Below are 27,587 nucleotides of genomic sequence, written 5' to 3'. Positions count from 1 at the left end.
CTAATATCCTCTAAGCTTCGGTGGAAATTAATATTCTGTTATACATATTCAACGTTAACTCGCTTCGATAACACCTTGTTCGAAGAATTTAGTTGGTCAGAACGTTGATCATTGATATGCGCGAATATTACAGTGTGTGATTAAGAGAACATATAGCGAATCTCAAACATTTATCATTCACGACATGATCATTTACAAGCAGATTTTTATTCAGATTTATCTTTTTATCGACACTTTGCTCACTCTATTTTGGATACTTTACTATTTCGGAAAATTAGCGATTCATCTATAAGTATTAGGTTGTCCGAAAAGTTTCTTTCATTTTATAAGGAAATAATTGATGCACAACATTTTCCGTTTTATATTATTTTATCGAATTACTTATGATCCAGTTTGTTCTATCAAACTAAAGATCACAATGTTCAACAGATTAGGTTTGATGTTTGTATAAAGATGCGTTGTTGCAAAAGACGTGTCTGTAAAAGAAAAATACTTTCCGGACAACTTAATATAATATAATGGAAATTATTTGCGGTCGATCAGTGGAACGAATCCATTTTTCTGTCGTTTTTCTAGTTTCAACATGTATAAGGAACTTTGATATGGAGGAAACTCCGAACCCCCATAATATTATTACAGTGTGTAAGCAACAACACACGCAGCATCTTTGATCAGCTAACTTCGAATCCCCAAAGTTGTGTTTTGAATAAAACATTCTTCGAAACAAGCCTCGAAATCCAGGTTAATTTTGTATTAAGCTTCTGAACATGATAGGAATTTTCGGGCAATTTCGTGAATTCGATATTCGTATAAAGGACGCAAACGAGCAAAATGTCCGAAATAAATTTCGTACCTGATAAATAAATCTAGTTTCAACTTACCAATCGATGGAAATGCTATATACGATTTTTAGATTAGTCGAAGAAATAGATTTGGTATGAGACGAGCTTACGGTAATGCAGAAAGTGTGTCACTGCAACAAATCCGCACTCTCGGCATTACCTGGTTTGAGTAAGTATGCTTGAGTAATGCTTTCAAACTGCTTCAGACTGCTTTAAGTTCACCAAATGAAGCGAAAATTCTTTCAAAAAACCTACTGGTGACTCTTCTCGTATTATGGAAAAAAGTATCTTCGAATATTCCAAAGTGTCTGCTTTCACAGAGTTTCATAGAAGATAAATGTAACGTGAATTTTGTTTCCTTTTAATATATACACTCTTCGTCAAAGAGATAACCCAGGTGTGTTATCTTTAATTTCTCAATGACGCATGTGAAGTTTTTCGTCTGTAACCTACAATATCAAAACATTATGAGCTCAGAATATGCTCTTCGTTGAAAATAATTAAAAATATTATGAGGTTTAGTGTGTAACAAAGAAAAACTAATCCATACTAAAACTAATCCACGAGTAAAAATTACAATACAATATTATATAAATTTGTAAGTATATGAGACGTGGAAAAAAATTAAACGAGTCTGAAAGAAAGCAAATTCTTGAACTAAAACAGCAACAGTTATCAGTAGCAAATAAGAAGTCGAAAGTAATACACAATTTCTTAAAAAGTGTTGAAGATTATGACAAAAAGAAAAGTACTGGTCAGCCATCATCGTTATCCGATCGTGATAAGCGAGCAATTTTACGTGTAGCTTACAACTCGCAGTTAACAACGAAGCAAATAATGGAAAAATCTAATGATAGTGCCAGTGTTTCAAGTGTTCGTCGAGTTCTACTATCCTGCAAAGATATTAAGAGGCTAAAATTGAAGAAGAAACCTTCGTTAACAACGAAACACAAAGTAGAACGTTTACGCTTTGCAAAAGAAAGAATGCATAGGAAAAAGAAATGGAGAAGGGTACTATTTTCAGATGAAAAAGATTCAACTTGAATGGTTCTGATGGGTTAAAATATTATTTTCATGACATAAGAAAAGAGACAATGTCAGCAATTCGACGACAAATGGGAGGAGGCAGCGTGATGGTTTGGGCCGGCATCTGTTATTTCGGCAAGACAAGTATCAAGTTCATCGTTGGGAAAATGAATAGTGTCCGATACATAAGTTTAATCAAAGAATAAATAAATAATCATGCAGAACGCATTTCTGGGCTTGATTAAATCTTTCAACAAGATTCTGCACCTGTACACGCATCAAGATTGGTCCAATCATATTTTAATGAAAATAATATATCTATTCTTCCGTGGTCTGCACACTCTCCGGAACTTAATATTATCGAAAATTGTTGGGCAGAATTTGTTCACGGCGTATATGCAAATGGAAAGCAGTATCAACACGTACAAGAATTAAAAAATGCAATTGTACGCGAATGGGACACGTTAAGTCAAAATTATATCCAGAAACTATATAAATCGATACCAAATCGTACAATAGAAGTAATAGGAAATAATAGTAGTATAGGAAATAATAGGAAGTAATAGGAAGTAATAGGAAATAAAGGGGTATGTACCCATTATTAAACAAGTATATATGTTTGATAAGTAATTATTATTAGTTATAATTTATGTTGATTATTATTTTCTTATTGTACATGTGTTATCATTTCGTTCATAAAATAAAACAATTTTTTTTTTGTTACACACTAAACCTTATAATATTTTTAATTATTTTCAACGAAGAGCATATTCTGAGCTTATAATGTTTTGATATTGTACGTTACAGACGAAAAACTTTGCACGCGTCATTGAGAAATTAAAGATAATACACCTGGGTTATCTTTTTGACGAGGAGTGTATATATTACGTGTGAAATAATCTAAAAATCATAAGTGTAAAATATTCTTATACTTAAATGCAAAAAGTTACTTGAATGTACATGGAACAAGAGTTTAGTTTAATACGATATTTTCGTAGTAAATCCAATTTAAAATTCTAGAAACAACGTACTAATGATAAATATTCTTTTGAAATTGGAAAATTCTTTCTAGCAGTTACAAAGATACTCACGCTGTAACGTATTGCACCGTGTTACATCCAGACTGAATAACGCTTAATCCGTTAATCTGATCACCGCACGGTCGCTCGAATCAATTTACGTAATGTACGATCAGTTGGAGGATTCCTGCCGGCCGAAAATCTGTGGTTTAAATCATTGAAATCTCCACAGCTGCTTCTCCATAACTTCCACTTTTATACGACTACCCGTCATGTGCAGTCTCTTTCATTATCGGTTTCATCCTTCTTCTCTTTCCTTCTAGCCGAGCTTCTGGAAAATTCTGCCAACGGCATAAGTGCCATTAAGTTTCCGATGCGCCTTTAAATTCCGTTTGGATTTATGATTTCAATATCGCTTTAACGATGGCCCTTAAAATCGAGCACGCTATATTAGTTCATAAAGAGAAAATCCTCTCCGTAAATATTTAACCAGTTTCCAGGCAATTTACCCTTTCCTTTACGAAATCTCCCATTCCCATCCATTTTCTTCGTTTTCTGGCCTGGCAGTTATCGCGGAGACGAAGGGGAGGAAAAAAGCAAAAGGTTTCGACCGTCTTTCTATCGCTGACATCGGGCACATTCATGTCGAGATAAAATCTTGCAATTTCAGGGGCTTCGAGAAGCTGCTGATACCGGTACATGTTATTCGAGGAAATTACACACATTTTTCTTTCTCTGCCTGTAGAAAGAGGAAAGAAGAAAATTCGAAAGCGTATTTGCCTTTCGAATAATCTATACACACCGATTTTATCGTTTTTACGGAAGCATCAGATTAAAATTAACTTTCCTCGGCAATTTTATTTGTTTATCATCTGCTGTAATTATATATATATAATTATATATATATTTATGTTTATATATATATTTATAATTATATATATATATAATTATATATATATAATTACAGCTATATATGTACATATATATATATATATTTATATATATATTTATAATTATATATATATATAATTATATATATATAATTACAGCAGATGATAAACAAATAAAATTTTCATAGAAATGTTATAATAATATTATTATAGCAAACGTTCTTTGAAAGAGAAAAGCAAAGAGTTGGTAATACTTATCTTATATTTAACATATACATATATGTCTATTTGCTAGATTTTATATAATATAAATATAAATAATAATTGATACACGTTTAAACATCAATGCTATAGCCACATTTTTGATAATTTTCAAGTGCACGAAATCTATTCCTAATTCGAGAATTTCAATATTAATAATATCAATTAAAGTATCCGAAAATATATAAAACAATAAATACATGTACGGTGTTAACGTTTAAAATGAATTTCTGAAAAATTTCCTATATATTTATAAACTACCTGTATAAATGTCTACGTGTAATTTTGTGGGCTTTTGGACCTGTAAACCCATCGAGGACGATATAATAGAAACCGTCGAAGGTTCGAATAGTATCAAGACCCGGGATCTAAACTACATAAGCCCGCTTTTCACTAAGCCGGCTGCCGTATTTAATGTGATTACGAAGAAAACGCGATATTTGAAATTACAAACTCTACGGGGCAAGCCAAATCAGTTGCATCGATAGAATACTGAACTCTCGAAGCCATCCATTTTATTAATTGATAATCAATAGTCGTTCGAGTCCCTAAGTTTGTATCCGTTCATTTCGTTATTTACATCCTTCGCTCGTGAAACCAAATAAAGATGCATGAAACTCTTCGATTGTTTGCCAGTAATTCGCAGAATTTTTACATTCCTTCCCGATATGAAATTAAAAATTCCAATATACGTGTAATTAATTATTGGTTGTACGTAGAAAATGGATGTGGTCGTGGTAGCTGAATGTATCCTTGGAGAATTATAGATTTGTCGATGTAAGTCAAAAGATAAATAGAAGAATCTCACTTTCTTTCTCAAGTTCTTTGTCTACATACTCGCATCAAACTTTAAAATCTAAAACGTCAAGAATAACGATATTTTTCTACGTGTCGTGGAATACTTCTCGATCGTGAACGTTTATGTAACAGAGTGCACTTATACCTTCGCTGTCGGTTTTTCCCCAGGAGTCCGTTTTATCCTTCCTCCTATTGTAGTATTTCCCTTCCCGATGTACTATGTATACGTATCTATGTACTTTTATCGCATAAAAGTATACGGATCGATGTTATTCAAAAGTTTTCAGACCACTTGTCCCATGCTGGTTACGTCGATCATGTCTCTTAAATGTATAGCGTATAAGCTTAAAACGCAAGCGAAGCTTCCAACGCACAACGAAGATTATATCGCGATTTTTACAATACTGTTTTTTTTTTCTTTCTTTTAAGAAAACACAAACTGCACTCGCCTCTAAGCATTATTATTGCTTGTCTTTCTTAAAGATAAAGAACGTTATATTTTTAAATTCTCGTCTGTTTTAGGAAATGCGAAAGTAGTCAAGTGTTCGTCAAAGATCATCACACTCACTGTATAGATACCTGTCGAACTACTACAATGTGCGGTGAAGTAGTCGTGCCCGAAGATCATCTTGACGTAAGAACATAATTAATAATTTCCATAGCAACGAACACGGTGATATTATTGTTAGGAAAATTGAAATATTAATTTATCATGAATATTATTATCAACAAAAGTGTATTGTGCATAATGAGGGCTATGAAATGCACAAAAAGTTAGCCAGTTTCGATTATTCTCTTTTAACATGTCCTTTCAAATGTAATAAGTTATTGAAGTGATATACCTATGTGAATAATTGTGAAGTATATATCAATTTTATATGCGTGTTTCGCGATACAAAACTAGATTATTCGTTGATGTCGAAAATGTGCTTAACATCTACGTATAACTATATGAACAAAATTCGATGCAAAATCGATTTATTGCTGCGATTTCGCAGATATTCAATCGCTCTGCCCGTTGCTAGACGTTTAAATAGAACATTGAAACTTTAACATTGTCAAAACTGAAATTATTAAAAAATTCATGAATACTTATATTTGGATTTCTTTAGCAAACGATAAAAATGATGATAATTACGATATTTTTATTTTCCTTCTTTTCCCTATTAAGAGATTAAAACGTGTGGGTCGGTTAAAATAAGTTTAAGAATGAATTTATCCAATGGTTATTTTTTACATATCAGATCATCTCTGGCAAAGAAATACTTGAAATTGGACTTATTAAACAGATTCACTAACTGTTTCTCATTATGCTTTTTATTTCATTTCTGCGATAAATACTAATGATAGACCTAAGACAGATGGAAATAACGTTTTCGCCTTGTAGAATTAACAGAATTGTTCGCAGTATATTCGATACAGAAAAATAGAATGTAATGCGTTTACTTGATAAACAGGTTTGTAGAACATGTAATGCAACAGGACATAATTGCGGTATTGCTGAAGGAAGTAGGGCAGGCCCAGGTATAGATGGTGCCGATTTTGTCTTCTATGTATCCGCGATGCAAACTGCAAGATGCCATAAAGGATTAACCGTGGCTTATGCAGCGCATTGCCAAACAGAGGCAGCGTTAGATCGGTAAATTATTTGTCTGTGTATTTATCTAAATTATTATACGTATATTATTCTCTGCTACACATATATATATTTATAAATTATTCTTAAATTCTTTATTTAATATTTATTTATATATTCTTAAATTTTCTTTATTTAATTGTTCTTTGTGATAGAATTCAATGCAACCGGAATCTCATTTGATATTTTGCAGACCGATAGCTGGTCACGCCAATTTGTGTCCGAATAGCATAAGCACGAAGCCACAGGAACTAGAAACATTATTAAGCACGGTGAAACATGAGATATTACACGCACTGGGATTCTCTGTAAGTTTATACGCTTTCTACCGAGATGAGAATGGTGAGCCTAGAACTCCAAGGAGAAGCGATACAGGGAAACCGATGTTAAACGAAAAGTAAGTATATGTCGCTTTATTACGCTACTATCATTTCCTGCTTCAGAAATATTTCATTAATTATTGGTACTTTATTTCTTCCAAGACCGAAGCAGTTTTTACAAGATGAAATAAAAAGAAAGAAGTTATCTTTTATATAAGAAGAATTAATATTATGATATGGTAGTAGAAAATTAATATATGATAAGATGGTCTATAGTCATTTCCATAATAAAGCGTCGTTTTTTCTATCAAAGATATTTCAGGGGAAATTTAAGGATCTCTATCCTCGTGAAAGTTATCTTTCATAGCTAATAAACGATTACGTGTTGTTAAATAAAGTTATCTTCTCCATGATATATTACATTTATTTGTAATAATCGGATCGTTATATTTGAAGGATTTCAATAAAAGTATAATATATCATCTGCCATGTAGATATATACACATATCACATGACAAAGCCGTTTCCTTCGAGTCTAACTAGCGTCGAAGGGAATAGCTCGCTTTCTTCAACGATCCATCATCCCGCAATAATGTCCCTTTGTCTTCCTCCTTTCTTTTTCAGCAACGAGTCTTTTTTCTCGCATATTCTCGCCCCCTGACACTGAGCCGGTGTATCTGCCTTTAAAATTGGAAAATTCCTTGTGTTCCTGATATTCTTGGTTCCAACGAAATCGACGAACCGTAACGAACCAGGTTCCGGCCTTGTCAGACGAACACGTTACTTGCTCTTCGCCATTTCTTCTTCTCTTTTGGCGTTTCTCTTACATTGACTCGTAGCTTAGCAGTGATCTCATTCTCTCTTTGCCATCGTCTACCCTTCTGTATCCACGATCCATCTGACCGTAAGCTTGCGTGCTTTCATTCTCTCATATTTGAGCTTCTTTGTGTGGATCTTCGTACGTACGTTTTACGTCTATCTACGTACAATGGACACTGTGAGGATATATCTTGATAATCTGAAGAGATCTTTTTCTACAAATTCTCCTGTATTGCGCTTATTTTGTAAGCGTTTTCCTGCTTTGTTAAAGTTTTACAGACCGGAGGAACTGGATTCTTACGATTTGTTAAAAGTTCCCATGTTGCCGCAACCAACTGCTCTTGAGAAATATATTTTTCTTTTTTTAGAAAAGGTAGACTACGCGATTATGGAAGTATGACCCTGGTAATAAAAGGGTGAGAACTCGTTAAACATTACAACATGACGAATACTATCCTCTGGGTTCCCTGATAGATCCAACGACGTTTCGAAAAAACATTTGCTTAGGGGAAATATAGTTTTTCTTATAAGTAGAATCTTCAATAATATCTTAAATCATACAAAATTAATTAACACGTTGTGAATGTCTTTCCTTGCATCTGTGGGAAATTTAATGATGCAAAAATACACAGAACGAAAAACATGTAACACGCAAATATATATACATAGATGTATATGTATTATTATAATTATTATAATAATTAGATTATTATATATATAATATATGATGTGTTCGTCATGATATTTAATGGATGAAATAAATGTCTGTAATATAAAAATATAATTTCCGCATTAAGCATCGTCAAACTGATCATAGAAATTAAGATATTTATGTTTATTTTAAATACCTTATTGTATCGTTGTATCTTTTATCATTTTGCTACGGTGTCAATGAATTTTTATACTGATAATACTGGCTAATCCTGTTATATGCATATAGATTACAAACGCATCAGTGGAGTGAAAACACGATCAGAACGGTCGTTAGACGATATTGGCAGGTACACGGTGGTTACGTGGAAAGGTCGATGCAGATGATAGTCACGCCGAGGGTTCGTGCTGAGGCTCAGGCTCACTTCAATTGTCCAGAACTAGAAGGTGCGGAATTAGAAGATCAGGGGGAGGATGGCACGGCACTGACGCATTGGGAAAAACGAGTCTTCGAGGTAAATTAAAAATTTAAGGTGAATCATAAAAACAATAAACAACGAATCGCAGAAAATCAAGAATTAATTTACTTTTAATCTTAATAAAATTTGATCAGCTTTATAAATATTAGAATTGTACAATTTTCAGTGTTTATGTACTGTGTCTTTACGATTGCGATTTAGAATAATATTTTTTTTTTTGGAACGTTAGAGAACTATTAAAGAAATCATCTGGCTAATAATATTTGATTTATATAATGCTGAAATAAATTTAAGTTTTTTTTACAAAAGATCGAATCTATATCGATTTGTAGTGCTTTTGTCGTTGTACCATTTTAGAACGAAGCGATGACAGGAACACATACGCAAAATCCCGTTTATTCGAGAATAACCCTCGCCCTTATGGAAGACACTGGATGGTACAGTGCAAATTACTCAATGGCTCAAGAACTGGGTTGGGGGAAAAATCTTGGCTGCGATTTTTCGATGAAGTCGTGCAAGGAATGGATATCTTCGAAATCTTCGCGACTATCGTATGTATTTTTACGTTACGTTTAATTATACGTTTTCACAGTTAATGGAATAATTCCACCTAGAAATATTATAGAACATTTAGTGGTTCGTGAATATAATTAAACATTGAATACAATAAACACAAACTCTATGCTATGTAAAAATGAAACAAAATTATTCTATAGGTATTTTTATGATCAAACACTAAATATTTTTGATGTAACAGATTATTGTTTTTTAGAGGGAAGTCTATTCATCCCTTTTGTAACAAAGTAAAACAGGATCCGTTGCAAACCGAATGTACCGATGATCGAAGTTCGGTGGCGTTGTGTAATCTAATTAAATATTCATTGCCTCTGCCTAAAAAGTACCAGGTATGAAATTGCTTACGTTTAATCGTCCTTTTCGCAAAAAAAATTTTTTTTTAATAAAATATCACTCTATCTACGGAGTATATTTTTTACGGATAAAAGATAGTATTGTACCGATCTTTTGTTTCTTAGAACTTTGACTCTATCCCGCACGTACCAGCTGGAGAGGAACAATATTATGGTGGTTCAGTATCTCTGGCAGATTATTGTCCGTACATTCAGGAATTCACATGGAGAGCTCGAAACATAGTAGTTAGAGGCTCTCATTGTCTCTACGAAGAGAATAATCCTCGTAAGTTGTATCGCAAATGATACTGGAAATTCTATTCTGCTATAATATAGAAAACACTAGCTTTTGTTAAACTTGTTTTTGGAATTAATACAAATTTTAACGAATTACGTAAATATTCAAGTTTAAGATGAAAGTAGAAGCTATCGTTTTAAAACGTTCTGTTTATTGTTAATTTTCATAACGTAACGTTGAATAAATAGTATTCATAAATAATATACATAAATGGTATAGTATATAGTAGAATATATTAATTTTATTAATTGAATTAATTCTGAACAGATCCAGACAAAAACTTTGCTCTGGAAAAGTATGGCTCGCATTCAAGATGCTTCGATCATACAAACCAAATGTGGGAAGAAAGGGCTTGCAAACAAGCTCGGCAATGGCAGCATTGGGGTTCCGGATGTTATCAGTATAAATGTGAAGCTGGTAGATTACATATAATGGTCAGTGACATAAACCTACTTTTATTTTGTGTTATATATTGTTATTAACATACGCCAGCCGCTCATATCCGCCACCATCATAAGCTACCATAAAGATCGATGGTCTTTCGAATTTTCTGTCGCGATACACTTGGCTTTAACTTTTTATACTGTGGCTGTTAAATATTCGTAACAATATTTAACACTATAAGATCGATAAATTATATCCTCCTCAACATACTTTATTGTATAGGTTGCAAATTACACATACACGTGTTATCATGCTGGTCAAGAAATAACTATCAGAATAATACAAAATGGTTGGCTTCATAAAGGAGCTCTAATTTGTCCTCCATGTAAAGATATCTGTCAGGTAAGAAGGAATGTTATGCCAGATGAAATATATATTACGCACCTAAACTCAAAATATATTTTACAAATTAACGAAAATAATTTTTTTTTTAATTTACTTATGCAAGATGTTCTACGAACAAACGAAATTTTACAAATTGATTTGAGGTTCTAAATGGGAGGTTTCCCATCCTAAATGGGAAATGTTTAATAAACATATTCCTGATCCCAATCATTCTTGGTATAATAAAATTTACCATCCCAATTACCGTCCTTAACAATTATACTTAATCCCTTAAGTATAGCAATTCTTTCCTACAACTAAAAGAGATACTAAATATATGTATATACCTCATGTGTCTCTTTTTTACAGGCGGAACTGAAAGAAAAACACGAATACTGTAAGCCAGGAGATGAACATCCACCTGCGACGTATTATCACAGAGACACTTTGCATTGTGCGTCCGCAGGGACACTTACAAATTTCTCATTATTTGTTGTTTCAATTTACTTCTTTGTTTTTAGATGATGTGTCATCTGATCTAGGTAATATTTTTATCAATATTAGAACTAGACCGAGGAATTATAATAACGTACTATCAGAATGTCGTGTAAAAAGCGCTTCTTAATTACGAAATGCGAAGTGTTAAGCTTAACGACATAGAAGTATGTTTGGAACCAAGTAATAGTTTCATAATACGAATATCAACCGAGGTGACAATTCTATTTTAATAGTTTATTGTAAAAAGAAATATTTCCTCGATAATTTTTATATTTCTGGACGTATAAAAATATATAGAAGTACGAATTTAGAGGTTCGACACACGCGTACGGTTAATGTTCACGGTATTTCGTATTTTACATTTATGGCAAACGTATTTATAATTACAGTGATAAATTTTGACAAGGCATTTTTTTAAGTGCCAATAGTAATAAATATATAAAGGCTGATCTATTTTTGATGTGTCTGTTTATCCCAGAAAATATGTTGAATTGCAAGGAAATGAAGGATTTCAAGAGTTAACAAAACCTATAATTTTTAATATGAAAAGCAACAATATAAGGAAGTGAGAGTATAAGATAGATGTGACTCTACAGATAAGATGATCATTCAAGAACATTACTTCAATTTTATATGATATCAACCAACTCTTTTCAACATTTAATATTATTGTTCTCATTTACTCTTCGTAAGATTTTAAGAATATAAGATTTATATATTTATTGACTAAGTACAAAAGTATGCAAATGTATAATGTTATTTTTGCTTTCATAGAGTACAATGTTTCTTTTGAGTCACATAATATCAAAGAGAATTAAATACCTCCAACTATGACCTACTGTATTTTAGACAATGTAGTTGCATATATTAGGCTCCGAATTTATTAGAGTTTTGAAATAGTTAATTACTTTTGACTTCTAAAAATGTTCATATAATTAAATGTATTTTATCACGTTCTTCTTTTTCTTTATTGAAAAAACTGACAATAGAAATCCTTTAAGATCTTAAAGTCTACAAAATTGCTCTCGATTTAACATACATTCTGAGATAAAATCACATAGAGATAAAAGTGGATCATCCTATACATATATAATTACTTACGATAATTATGCCGCCCATTTTGTTATCGTCTTTTTCTACGAACATCACGGTTTTTCACATTGAATGTACTGTATAGTATCTAGGAATTTTGCTTCTTTTATGAATTGTTAATAACAGTCATTCAATGTCAGTTAGTACTAAATAGAGACGAATGATTACATCTGAAAGTATCAAAATATCTGTATAAGTGCCAATATATTACCTGTTTTCATTTATATAACAGCTTTAGTTATGTTATTATTTAGTAATATGTGTAAAATATCTTGGTAACCCTTATTCATCTTTTATGTACTCACAAGAATCATATTTTATTGTTAATTTAGAAGTACAAGTATAATATAGCGACCATAGTCTTTTTTATGGATGCAGAGTTACATAAATTGAATTTTAACCAATTTTTTTATGAGATAAAATGACTGTTGTTGTATGATAACATTCAATCATTTATAAAAGCTTGTAATATACATACACAGTTGTATTTCTTAAAATATCTAAGTTTTGATACATTTACATATTTTATGTACTTTGTAGTATTAATTAATGCTACAATATGAAATTCATCACGGAATATTTTTTATTCTCTTATTTAATCATTTTTTGTGTAAAAACCATGCAATTGTAGTACATTTTACATCAGAAAGTGAATAAGGGTTAAACAACAATAAACTCCTTGCTATAATTTCTTATTGTTACCTCGGAAATAATTTCAGTTACAAATTATAAAAACGTTTAACTGTAATTACAAAGCTTAGACATGTTATGACAAAGTGTTATTACAAAGCAAAGTTACGTTGTTTAACATGGAATTTCTAATATAAATTTCAAATTTGATAATTAGTATTATACATACATATCTGTATATTTGTTGTTTATTTTCTATTCCTGCATTTGAATTCGTTTTATAGCATTTGCAATACCTAAAGAATTGGGCGATATTGAAAAACGAATTTAATTTTTATACAATTAAAGAAAGATGATACGAGTTTTGTTTTTATAGTTAGATTATAATAAATATCATATCCTTAAGTATAGGAAAGGTATTGAGAGAATTCAGCAAGAAATAAGAACGTCTCGCGGTAGGTTGTTCTGAAAGTGCTGTGCGTTTATAAAAATATCAATAAACGTAAATGACATTTCTAAGAAATAAGCGCTAGAGAGTAAGCTGTAAATATTTTACGACTACGTATTTAATAAATAAGAAAACAGAAGAATTTTTATGAACATGAAAGAATATATATTCACGAGAAAACAATTATGCGAATTGTTTCTTTATATTATATCTATGCATGAAACATGAACATTTTGTACACGTTACAAAGAAATTTTAACATTCCACAAAAGATTTCAAGTTCAGAACAATTAATAACATGTGAATTATTAAATAATTAATTACAAAAGACTTAGAAAGTTAATATACTTGTAGATATAAAAACATATTGCTTCATCACGTTAAAAGCTCTCACAGTTTACAGAAGAGATTATGCAAAGTGTACTTATCTATCAAATTATTTTTCTCGGAGCTGCAGTTGTGGCAGTATTAATGTGGTGAAACTTAGTAATTGTTTTCCTATACATTCCAAAGCAAGTAACGATAATTTCAGAAATTAATGTAATAAAATTCCTCTTGATGTATTTAACAATTTGTAACATAATTGTGAAATTATTTAGCTTATTACTTTTTGCCGAATTTTTAAGATCATCATATTAATTCTTTCATATCGATGTTCAATTTGGAAAAACGTATTCTGTATATTTATTCTGTAGAATAAATTCATTTTCAAATTGAAAAAGAATTTTTACTATTTCTTTTTCTCCAGCAAAATTCTTTGAACAAAAATTTAACTCAGGTATGATCATTTAATTAACTTTCGTAAATAAATATTGTTATTAGTGAATCGATTGTAACTGGTTAATTGAGAAAATGTACGAAAATGTCCATCGTTTTTAATGAAAGGCAAGAAAGGATAGAGCTCTTTCTGTTATTAAAAATTGCATTCTTAAAGCTATCAAATAAAATATCGCTATGAGAGAATTAAATTAAACGATATTGTGTGTTAAAAAAATAGCACCGTTGTTCGGTGTATAATAACGACACCAACGACTGAATAACAAATTTACGCTTTTCTAACATAATGAATGTTAAGTGCGGAATATTATATAAATAATGCAGAACGAGACTAAATACGTTTTAATAACATTACAAGGCCCAATTAATAATTATTATGAAAGAATGTGAAAGCATATACTGCGTGTGAGAGCGTTCACAGGACCTATAAGATATATGTACCATAAAATCTATTAAAAGTTAGAAATACCGCTGTAAAATCTTTATCTGATTATCTAATATAAAAGTAGATTGTTGTATGCGACAAAAGAAAAGTACAGGGGAAGAACGTGATATATGTATAAGTTACATTTTTTTAGTTTCTTGTCTTTTTAGTACAATAGCAATCTTAAAATAATAAAACCATTTCATTTGTACGTGTAAAATAAAGTGACAGTTTGAGTTACGAAGGACATTTTTAAATCTGATTCTTGAATTAAATTTGTATTTTGTCTATCCTCCTGAAAGGACATATCGATTGTTATAATATTGGAAATGTCATTAATTTTGTACAAAGTATCATTGGATGATATCAATTCTATCAATTATTTTATTATTTTGGGGAGGAAATCTGCAAAAATAGACTTATCGCATTTATTCTCTGCGATCAATCGCTTTAATTATAAATGCGCCACTCTATTTTCAGATTACGAAAACGTTCTTACCTTCTGTGTGAAATACGTGTCTGTTTAGAAGACAGGGAAGAGAAAAGAAAGATATTTCGCACAAAACGAAATGTTACGGTCAAGTAAGAAGCTACGATAGAAATTATGATAACGTAGAAGATAATGAGAAAGGGTAAACGAATTATGTCATAAAGGATTTTAAGCAGCAGTAGAAATCAAAGCACGTAACATTGTATGTACGATGAGACGCGTAGAAAATGTACCTTTATGATAGAAGCAAAAGACAATATTATTCAGCAAATTGATTTACATTTTAGTTTGTCCTGTGTCTCTTTTTTAAAGTGTCTTCCTTTTCAAATTTACATGTTATAAAATTCATGTATTATTTTACATATTGCATCGAATGTACTATAATATAATTTCATTGATTTAAGCCTATCATTATGTAAGTGTGCCATGATTGTAAGGAAATAACGTGTATGTTTATTGGGATTCAATATTGTTTCCTCTATTATTGTTATATAAGGATTCTTACTGTTTGTATATCATCAAATTGAATTGTAATTTAATTACAAAAAAGGGACTTATAAAAAATTCGTTCATAAAAAATTTTAATATGACACGAATATTTTAAAAGTAATTAATTAAATCCGATCTCAGATGTGAACCAATATGTGAGTTTATTCGTTCAATGCGTTACATGGATTACAAATGTCCCTTCTATTTGTACTTTTCTACTGTGTATTTTATACTATTTTTATCTTGGAATATTATTCCATCATAGAGTATAATATCCTATTGAATCATCACTAAAGAATTATGTAATGTAGTTCTATTAATGATATATTATTATTTGTTTATCGTTTTAGTGAAAACATGGTTAGATCATTAATTCTGAAATTTATCAGTATGTATTTTATTATAAATTCTTCATACTTTTCAATTTCGTTAAATACGTGTCATGAAAAGTTAAACAGTTTTAAAAAGTCAGTCAACCAAATCATAATGGACCTATGCGTGAAAATTTGTACTATTATTTAAATAAAAATCATATCAAGAAATGCTTGCATTCGAAATAATTACTATCCTTTAAACAACATTAATAACAATGCCAAGTAACTCGATGTTGCATTACTTTATATTTCTTGAACGTTATGTAAAAGACTAAAAAGTCATAACATATTTGCTTAACAATCTGGATATTAATTAAGGAAAAAGGTGTCAAATAATACAATCAAATGTTTACTGTTTTCTTAATTGTATCATGCAAATACTTATTAGAATTCATAAACTCCTTATACATAATTTTCTTATTATCCTATATATATATATATGTATATATTTTATAATATTATAAATATATGTACAACTCGACTCATCGACATAACATACTAGTTGATTGTTTATTGACAAATACATATTTCTCATGAATATATATATACAGTGAATATAAAAAGTATTTATACATCATCGATTTTTGTTAGAAGTTATGCGTCCAATGCAAATATTAGTACATATTTTGACGAAATAATTAAGAGTGAAGCTTGGTAGTTAAACAAATATTTGTTCATCTATGATCTTACGAATAAACTAATTGCAGTCAATCACCAAAAAATACTTAATATTTTGTCCCCAATATTAAATATTCGCATACAATGTATCTATTAATAATAGGATAATAATTGTCGAAATCCAGAATTTTTTTATATCCACATATAACAAAATTGTTTCCCAAGGAAAATATGAAATATCCATTTAGACTTTATGAAACTTTATGAACAGAAGCAAAGTATCTACTATTCATTCATTCATTTATATACATCAATTTAATGTATCAATTTTATAAATGTTTTAAGTCTTTCTACTACTTATATATCGTGGAATTTCGTATATTTTAAACAATTGAACAATATACTTCCATATTTACACTTAATGAGATATTTAATTATATGAGATAAAATAAAGAATTATCATCTATGTTTAAAAGTACCAATATTCGCTTCAAGTTACGACATTGCAATAAAAAGTAGATGTTGAAATACTTTCTATATATATTGTATAATTCGTACAATCTGTAATCGTAATGAAAACAGTCTCCTTCAACCCATACGTTCAAACTTGTTGAAAATCACACATAATTCAATATAATGTTGGAAAAAATATTCCTTTACTCTTCAGTACATGAGTATGTTTCGTGGTATCTAATGAAATATTATAATTACGGGACGTTAATATTTATCACACAATACGAAATAAGTGTTAATAGGCGTTTGAACAATATCTCTATGTAATATTAAAGCGAAAATAATTTAGTAGCTAATATTTGTCGGTCGACCATTTTATCCTTCGTCAAAATTAATTTAGTTCCATTGAATTTATTAATTCTAATCAATGCTATTCCGGCAATATATATAATATGTTATTATAATAGTCGATAATGTATCTGCTATATACTTGCACTATTATCCATAAGTTTAATTACATAAACGTTTAGAAAATTTTTAATAAAATTATCAAACGGGTAGACATTATTGCTATGAAAGATTTCAGGATAAGGCAATGTTATTTAAGTACTAAACAAAGACAAAATGGATTTATGAAATTTTATAAAACACGAAATAAAATACTATCAATAAATAGAGAACGATGAATACAGTTAATGATAATTTATTCATCTTTATACATATTCCAAGAATTATATTATATATCAACAATCTATTTTACTGTTTCTTGTCATTTTTCATTTATTTTTGTGTGAAATATTATTTTTTTCACTTCTCGCATGATTCAGCGTCATAAAACTCGTGAACAATAGTGCAGTGTATATCATATAATACTGACAATGAAAGTATTTATCGGCTTGCAATCACTTTTTCTTTGTTATTATATAACTGTTAGAAATTTTCTTATTATTACTATAAGAAAAATCATAGCATATATAATTATATTTGTACAAGTTACGCACATGTATTCATACATGTTAGTCAACAATCGCATGCGTTCACTTGACAATCTCATCAATTTATATTGAGGAAGTCATAACTATTATATTCCAATTGCATAACAATTTATAGATAAAACGCTACTTTAACGTAGTGCCAATATTTTTGATATAATAATAATAATAATAATATGTTATTATAAATATGTATATGAATGAATAAATAATTAATATTTAGATGATAATAAATAGTACTATAATAAATAAAATAAGAGAGTACAAAATGCAATAATTTAATGAAAGCTAAAATAATAAATCTGCTTTTAAATCGAAAATACTACAATATGTTTTATTAAAATAAATTAAGAGTATCACAAATTATGTTTTCGTCGAATTTAAAAAGTTCTAAAACCAAAATAAAAGATCTAAGAAATGTAATTAAATTTCTTCCTCGGTATAGATCGGTTACAATGTAATATGTCTCTGTTACCAATACACAAAAAATTTTTTCGGTTAAGGCAATCATTTTAGTAAATTGATGACTAAAAAATCATTATTCCCGCTATTAGAAATGTTTTATCTAACTGGCATTTTAGCGTTTCTCTAGTCGTTCCTACACTAAGTTCTGAGTACTTAAAATTGATACGCGTTCGCTTATTCGATACAAAAATGATTTGTGCCCTATTTGATAAGGAGCTATTTGTGCTCGAGGCAACGTCAAATGTTTCATTTCATCGGTATACAGGAGCTTTCACGTTGTTGGCAAGCCAACAGGCAGTGTTTCGCTCTTATCATCTCTCAACATTAACAACACCAATTCAACCTTACATACGTTGATGTATCGTAGCATATTGGAAGATTAATGTACATCGTACGGTTATTTTTCTTGCAATATTTTGTTCAGTAAAATACTCCCAATTAAATGCGGTAGCTGTTACGTTCTCCATTTGTATTGTACGTAAAAGCAAGCAGTTATCGGTAATTGTTTAACGAATAAAAAGAGAGTAATGTTGCACCCACCCGGTACATAATAAAATTTATGAACAAATGCGTTGTATGATACATACTGAAATGAAGAAATAAATAATGAGATATAATATCGATCTAAAGCCTCGTGTAGACTAGCCCAGTTACTCGAATTCAATTTATTTATAACTTAGTAATTTTAGACACATTATTACAAATTTGTTATTTTATCAATGTGATTTAAAACATCCCTTCAAGTTTTGCGAACAGGTTCCTTGAGTACTTTAAGTTGCAAATTGCTCTCTTTGAAAGAAGTACCAATTGCAATTTCAGTAATTGGAGCAAACAACCGAAAGTAACTTCAAATTATAACTCGACTTTCATAAATTCAAACATAAACTCAAATAACTGGATCAATCTGGTTTGTGTGAACGAAACTTATATAAAAGTGTTACGTTTAGTATAAAAATACTAACACTCACAAACAGCTTAGAAACTTAACGAAAAAGTTGACCATCGTACGATGTATTAAGTTTTGCATTATCATAACGCATTCGGAATACATTGCATAAATAGCGTACATGTATACATGTACATATATTGACATTTATGTATATATAATCTATAAATATTACGTTGCAAATGAATTTAAATTTGAAAAAAGGTTGTTAAAAATGTATATAATTAGTGTAATATTGTACAACATGGTACGATTTCTACTTTACTACGTGTACAACTTGTGTTACAACAACAAGTATTTATAGTTGCTTTTATAAATACCTACAGGAAATATTATAGTAAATTTCCAAGTTAATCTGGAGTCCAAGTGAATATCTTCAGTAAGTTTACCTATTCATTGTTCAATATAATATTCAGATAAAAATAAACTCTTGTACTAGAAATTAAAAATAATGCAAAATGTACAAGATGTCCGGTCAATAAGATTTCCCCATTTGTTTCATATAAATTTATATGATAATTAAAATTGAAAACAAAACTACATTACATCGATCTTCTTTATTTAGTTATAGCGTATCTGTCAACCAAACACTAAATTGTGTCTATGTGCAATTTTGCAATTTTATGATAGTTTCTTCTCATCACTCTTCATTTGCTTATAAAATACTTATATTATACAGTATACAGCGTTGCGTTGCTGGATATAATATTGACGTACACAGAGATACTATTATGTTTCTATCCAACATACGGTTATGTTTATGATCTAGGAATTTTGTTTTGTGAAGAGACGTTTATTAATAACAATTTCTCAAGCTTATATTACAGTCCCTGAATCGTCTATTTTGTAAATGATATAACAATTGTAAAGTATTCGTATCTGCCATTTTCTTTATTTAATTCTTATCACTTTTTTGTCTTTTATGTAGTCAAATTTTGTTCATACGAATGGCTACTTCTATGCGTTGAAAACACACTCTATTCACAAATGGTCAGAAGATTACAATTTATTGCCGCACGATGCATAGTAATAGTAACAACAGTAACGACAACAATAACTATAATGATTTTAATAACCACGACAATATGTGGAGAAAATATATCTGTATTATTGTACCAGATTTAAAATATATAATATAATGTGTAGTACAATAGAATACTGTTAGTACTCCAGGAAAAGTTAAATTTTAATATCTCTAAAGAAATGTTACACGTGATTCAATATTAAGACCTATATAACAATAAACAAACTTAATAAATATGATAAATATCAATCAAATTAGTATAAGGCTATACATACTTATCTACATAAATATCCCATTTAAGTTACTCCATATTTGATAAACTTTTCTAAAACAATTGCTTCATTCAATTATCATAACAGTATAGTTTAAAAAAGAAGAGAAACATTATAACAGGTAAATTAAACATAGTAATTATTGCAACTTCTTAAATACTATTTTATACCTATAATTTGTGCGGTTATTATAAATATATGGTATTTCGGCAAAAAATTACAGGCATATATTTCAGCGAAATGCCTTTAAATTGAAACGATACCGTATAACAGACAATCGTTAATGATGCACTAATTATTAATGAACACTAATTGTTAGTGATACCAAGGAATCTTTTGCTTTTACTCTGAAATCATAGAGAAGCATTGAAACTATATAATAATTTTATATAATTCGCTTAAGTTTATTATTATATTTTATATTTTAATACTACAGACATGTACTTACATTTTAATTCAAATTATGAAAAATCGTATTCTTAACTTCCAAGACAGTACGCCTTGCATCTTTCGGTTAAATATCGTTAATCTATAATAAAAAGTCTTAAATCTTTGATTAGTAGGAAATCGTACTGTGTTCGTCGACGAACATCAATTCTGTATCGTTATTTATCGCACGTTATGCCTATCTTCGATAACGTGTTTAGTATTTCGGATAAATGCGTCAACTGGATTCGAGGTCTCGAATCAAATCCGGCACGCTTTTGAAGCGCGTATTTTCCAAATAATATCGGCGATTACGTCGGATTTGCGCAGAGTGTTCGTACCGCAACCTTTCTTCCTGCAACGAATATTCCATTATCGACGAAGACGAGTTATTTCGGAAATATTGGCGATGGGATGACTGTTCAATTCCAGCGTAGTGAATCACGGGGTGCCATTCTGCCGCCACGCTATACTAACTAGCATGTGTTGGAGATCCTATGTCCTCCGTCTGCGTGGCGGCATCCCTAACTGCAAATATAAAATTCTAATTAATCGTATCATTCTACTGAGATACAACGTTCTAATAGAAATAATTTTAGCGTATAGCGAGTAACAGAGTGAATTGTTTCAGAGGCAAACTGATATAATAGAACACGCTGCATATGTTGAGTTTAACCCTGTTGCGTTCCTTCAATCCAGTTTCTCTTATTCGATCCTATTTTTCTTTCGATAGAAAAGTTGACGAGTTTGCAGAAAAACTGTTACCCATACTTTTTAAATATATATTTGCTATTTACTTTTTAGTATTTCTTGTTTTTTAAGTAAATATTTCATTGAAACATTTACTTAAAACCTACCTTATCCTAAGATTGATTTCCTTCGTGTTTTTAACGAACTTTATTGTTACATACCGTTCTTCGTTCAAAGGGCATACCCGTACCGAGCTTTCCTTCGTAATCACATAAGAACGAAATTCACTTCTTCTACGATATCAGGAGGGTCAACTCAACTTCTTCTACTTGCGCTCTAGACTCGTTCCACAGTAACATTCAAGTAACAGTTAAAGCTCATCAGTCAGTCTACATCAACTCGAGTCAAAGGACAGTGCAAGGAACAGCAAGAGTAAGAAGTCAAGCAGAATCTACAAGTCGAAGGCAGTCAATCGACAGAAGATACATCATCACCGTCGTCGACACGAAAGGAGTCTCAGGTTGTACTCGTTCTTAGTTGTCATTTCACATACGCAATCTTGTATTACATTGAAGTTGTTGTATCAGTCAAATATGTAATAACATTGAAGTTGTTGTATCAGTCAAATATGTAATAAAATAATAAAATATGTAATAAAGTGCTATTAACAATAGCAGTGTTATATTCAATCAACCACCCTCATTGCCCCACAAGAAATAAGGGATCCAACGATTCGTGGCGTCGACTAGTCAAATCGTAACTGGAATTTACGATTCCTGTTGGCGCGCTTCTTCGAGATCGCGTCTCCCCGTGGACATACGAAGGTACATGTGGTGAGTACATACTGGTGAATGCGGAATCTAAGAAAGATATCGAACAGATCCTCTTGTAGTTTGAGACCTGTACGGAGTATCGTTTAACGAAACTCCGGTGTTGCTCGTCGCCGGTCCGTCGAATACGACACGAAGTTTGGTTGTTTCGCTCGATGCCTTGATTACGCCGTGGTGTGGTAGATAATACCCGCTATCGTCGGCGTTGTCGGTACTGATTCTTGACATGTGTCCCCGATCCAGGTAGTCTTGTAATACCGCTCGATAGTCGGCTTTAAAGCGTTTGACGCGTTGGAATCGGCGGTTGAGTGATGCGAATCGTTTCATCGCTAGCGCTTTGGGGGATCCAAGCGATGGGAGTTGGTCGTTCAATGGGAGGGCGACGATGTATCGTCCTTCGCTGGTGCGTTGGACGTGAGCTCTGAAATGTTCTTCGCATCGTCGATCTGCTTCTGAGATGTGTTGAGTCGGAGGTCCTTCGTCGATTTCTCAAAACCGAGTGAGGTTTGCTTGCAGAGCCGTTGTGGATGTGTGGAATGTGTTTGTCGCGGTTTGGGAAGTTGGACTCCCCCGATTACCCAGCCGAAGCGTGAGACCATCTCACGCGATGTAATCAATAAACAAAATACAGATGGCAAGGAGACACATGTACTGGCTAACAAGTCGAAAATCCAAACTAAGCATAGAAAACAAACTAAAAATATATAAAATGATCATAAAACTAATCTGGACATACGGAATAGCACTATGGGGAACAGCAGCAATGAGCCATATAACCAAAATAGAGGCAATGCAATCTAAAATACTCAGAACAATAGCAAACGTACGTTAGAAACGTACGTTAGAAACGTTAAACGAGGACATTTGAAAAGACCTGGGAATACCAACGGTCAAGGAGGAGATTAACAGAAGTGCAAGAAGGTACAGAGAAAGAATAGCCGAACCGGCTGGCAGCGGAAACGGTCGGTGCAACAAACACAAAAAGAATGCTTTAAAGCGTTTGACGCGTTGGAATCGGCGGTTGAGTGATGCGAATCGTTTCATCGCTAGCGCTTTGGGGGATCCAAGCGATGGGAGTTGGTCGTTCAATGGGAGGGCGACGATGTATCGTCCTTCGCTGGTGCGTTGGACGTGAGCTCTGAAATGTTCTTCGCATCGTCGATCTGCTTCTGAGATGTGTTGAGTCGGAGGGAAAGGAGTCTCAGGTTGTACTCGTTCTTAGTTGTCATTTCACATACGCAATCTTGTATTACATTGAAGTTGTTGTATCAGTCAAATATGTAATAACATTGAAGTTGTTGTATCAGTCAAATATGTAATAACATTGAAGTTGTTGTATCAGTCAAATATGTAATAACATTGAAGTTGTTGTATCAGTCAAATATGTAATAACATTGAAGTTGTTGTATCAGTCAAATATGTAATAACATTGAAGTTGTTGTATCAGTCAAATATGTAATAACATTGAAGTTGTTGTATCAGTCAAATATGTAATAACATTGAAGTTGTTGTATCAGTCAAATATGTAATAACATTGAAGTTGTTGTATCAGTCAAATATGTAATAACATTGAAGTTGTTGTATCAGTCAAATATGTAATAACATTGAAGTTGTTGTATCAGTCAAATATGTAATAACATTGAAGTTGTTGTATCAGTCAAATATGTAATAACATTGAAGTTGTTGTATCAGTCAAATATGTAATAACATTGAAGTTGTTGTATCAGTCAAATATGTAATAACATTGAAGTTGTTGTATCAGTCAAATATGTAATAAAATAATAAAATATGTAATAAAGTGCTATTAACAATAGCAGTGTTATATTCAATCAACCACCCTCATTGCCCCACAAGAAATAAGGGATCCAACGATTCGTGGCGTCGACTAGTCAAATCGTAACTGGAATTTACGATTCCTGTTGGCGCGCTTCTTCGAGATCGCGTCTCCCCGTGGACATACGAAGGTACATGTGGTGAGTACATACTGGTGAATGCGGAATCTAAGAAAGATATCGAACAGATCCTCTTGTAGTTTGAGACCTGTACGGAGTATCGTTTAACGAAACTCCGGTGTTGCTCGTCGCCGGTCCGTCGAATACGACACGAAGTTTGGTTGTTTCGCTCGATGCCTTGATTACGCCGTGGTGTGGTAGATAATACCCGCTATCGTCGGCGTTATCGGTACTGATTCTTGACATGTGTCCCCGATCCAGGTAGTCTTGTAATACCGCTCGATAGTCGGCTTTAAAGCGTTTGACGCGTTGGAATCGGCGGTTGAGTGATGCGAATCGTTTCATCGCTAGCGCTTTGGGGGATCCAAGCGATGGGAGTTGGTCGTTCAATGGGAGGGCGACGATGTATCGTCCTTCGCTGGTGCGTTGGACGTGAGCTCTGAAATGTTCTTCGCATCGTCGATCTGCTTCTGAGATGTGTTGAGTCGGAGGTCCTTCGTCGATTTCTCAAAACCGAGTGAGGTTTGCTTGCAGAGCCGTTGTGGATGTGTGGAATGTGTTTGTCGCGGTTTGGGAAGTTGGACTCCCCCGATTACCCAGCCGAAGCGTGAGACCATCTCACGCGATGTAATCAATAAACAAAATACAGATGGCAAGGAGACACATGTACTGGCTAACAAGTCGAAAATCCAAACTAAGCATAGAAAACAAACTAAAAATATATAAAATGATCATAAAACTAATCTGGACATACGGAATAGCACTATGGGGAACAGCAGCAATGAGCCATATAACCAAAATAGAGGCAATGCAATCTAAAATACTCAGAACAATAGCAAACGTACGTTAGAAACGTACGTTAGAAACGTTAAACGAGGACATTTGAAAAGACCTGGGAATACCAACGGTCAAGGAGGAGATTAACAGAAGTGCAAGAAGGTACAGAGAAAGAATAGCCGAACCGGCTGGCAGCGGAAACGGTCGGTGCAACAAACACAAAAAGAATACTAAAAAGGAAGCACCCAACAGATCTCACAAAGGACATAACCTAACATACAAACACTCACCACACTAAAGAAATAAATTAATCAAATTCGAAGATGGTATCCCACTGGGGGTAGCCATTCACATGCTGTATTACTATATCACTAAGCTATAATATTTTACCAAATATCCTACTGGACAAGTTGTAAAATGTAAATTAAAAAAAAAAAAAAAAAATACGCGATGTAATATACATAAATATAGAATTTCCACAACTTGAGGATCGAAGTTCAACGGAACCCTTAAGCTATAATCAGTTGGTACCACCATTTGCACGAACACATTAACGTCAATTCGATATTCTACTTTTCAGTAGTAAGTAAGCTCGTTAACAGACTCTCGAAATCGTCTGGAGACTCGAAGTTAAATGAAACTTTGTATTCTGAATTAGTCTGACTTCGTACTACGTCATTTGATAACTTTATCTTCTTGCTATCTCCTATGTTTTATTATTGTATTACAACAAGTTTATTGTCCTTGTTGTAGATTGTAGTCGTGTGCACTATATGAGAGGATGCGTGTATATTAAATACCATGTGCATACCTCACGTAGGCGTAGCGTCATTATGTAGGACATGTCCGGTCTCCCAAGGAAGTGGTGGCGGTGTATTGGCTAATGACGAAGAGGAACACCGAGCCATCGAAAATCGGTCTATTGAGCAACGCTCTAAACCTGCAAATCAACGTATCGAAATAACATGTAATAAATTATAATACTATTACACAATTTATATATCTTTTGACCAATAGAACAATGTAATTCTGTTTTCTAAATTGAGAGAAATTTTACGTTCTTCCGCAATTGATCGGTACTTCAAATTATTGTACATGAATATACGTATAGTATTCTGTTCTGAAGCATTGTAAAAATTGATTTACGTTATTGTTTTTATTATTATTACAGATTTATATTATATTAGATTGTTATTTCAGATATGGAACGGTAATAGGCATTTCCACTCGGACAAAGACGTTTCATATTTATGTCATCAGTTTTGGCAACGTCAAATATAAGAGGAATATTTCTTCATCTCGTACAGTGATAATAAGATTTCGATATCATCCAATTCAATTGAAATAAAAGTTTTATATCGACGCGGTTTCGCTAACTCTAGTTACAGTGTATGTACGGTAGCTCAACCACTTCCTGAACAATTTCAATCCGTGATAGATATACAGGGTGTTACGCCGGGCGACCCTCTGCCTGGCCCAGGTCACACACCGCGGGCCAGACGGACACCAGATGTCCGCTCTTCCGTACGGCATACTCTCAATAGCCTTAGTATCTTCCATAAATCTCAGGAATTTCCTAGTAGAGGTCCTTCAACCCAAACAAACGTCTGTTCCGAAGAATTTCTAAAGTCTATTGTCTACCACGGCTTAACAAGGGAAAGTTAGTTTTTCTCACGTATGCTGCAACTTTCCTTCCACTAACCACTTTCTCTCGAGGGCGGTGAAGACCCTTCGTTTAACTAATTAACAACGAAGCCTATTCCCTCACTCGCCTAACTAGAATCGTCACCAACAAATCCGACGGTCCCGTGCGCTAGACACACTCATCCTTAGTTTTCCTCCGACGCAGCATCGTCACTCAACTTCACTTTTTCTACATCGTTGGAAAAGTCAACTACTAAATCTAACGCTAATGCCTATCGGGGCGGTCGACACATAGCGCGAGAGTCGCATACTTTACGCAAACCTTTGTCGGTTCTCGTTGTTCTCGAACATACATTACCTCTCCTAAATATCTTATAGTGCTACGTCCACTAATACACTAACTTTCATTATAAGAGCCCTGCTCTAGCGCACATATCTATATATCTATGTTCGTCAGTGTAATCTAAGTGTTGGAAATATATAATTTATAATTCTGTGAATCACAGTGTTATACAAACTCAATCACCCGTATTATCTCAACGGAAATCAGGGGATCGATCA

The 27,587-nt window shown here is 32.2% G+C and overlaps 2 protein-coding genes across 9 annotated transcripts in view; one reads left to right on the top strand and one right to left on the bottom strand.

Moving 5' to 3' along the window:
- LOC100743380 (leishmanolysin-like peptidase) overlaps positions 1-11,240 on the top strand; it is a 211,686-nt gene extending 200,446 nt beyond the window's left edge. The window contains exons 6-15 of the mRNA XM_003489547.4: positions 5,359-5,470; positions 6,294-6,475; positions 6,666-6,869; positions 8,552-8,777; positions 9,099-9,292; positions 9,514-9,646; positions 9,776-9,935; positions 10,215-10,381; positions 10,614-10,733; positions 11,085-11,240. Coding sequence (XP_003489595.1) covers positions 5,359-5,470; positions 6,294-6,475; positions 6,666-6,869; positions 8,552-8,777; positions 9,099-9,292; positions 9,514-9,646; positions 9,776-9,935; positions 10,215-10,381; positions 10,614-10,733; positions 11,085-11,240 — 1,654 coding nt within the window. The remainder of the gene's footprint in view (positions 1-5,358; positions 5,471-6,293; positions 6,476-6,665; positions 6,870-8,551; positions 8,778-9,098; positions 9,293-9,513; positions 9,647-9,775; positions 9,936-10,214; positions 10,382-10,613; positions 10,734-11,084) is intronic.
- A 9,041-nt stretch (positions 11,241-20,281) lies between these two features.
- LOC100743261 (trace amine-associated receptor 9) overlaps positions 20,282-27,587 on the bottom strand; it is a 107,766-nt gene continuing 100,460 nt past the window's right edge. For all 8 annotated transcript variants that reach the window (XM_033320770.1, XM_003489546.4, XM_012385745.3 and 5 more), the window contains 2 exons: positions 26,194-26,322; positions 20,282-21,661 (listed from right to left, as the gene is read on the bottom strand). In XM_033320770.1, the coding sequence (XP_033176661.1) occupies positions 26,195-26,322 (128 nt within the window). In that variant the 3' untranslated portion in view covers positions 20,282-21,661; position 26,194. The remainder of the gene's footprint in view (positions 21,662-26,193; positions 26,323-27,587) is intronic.

Source organism: Bombus impatiens, unplaced genomic scaffold, assembly GCF_000188095.3.
Source record: "Bombus impatiens unplaced genomic scaffold, BIMP_2.2 scf_0344, whole genome shotgun sequence".
Classification (NCBI taxonomy): Eukaryota; Metazoa; Arthropoda; class Insecta; order Hymenoptera; family Apidae; genus Bombus; species Bombus impatiens.
Note: the sequence above shows the minus strand (reverse complement) of the source record. Positions and strands in the feature narration are given on the sequence as shown.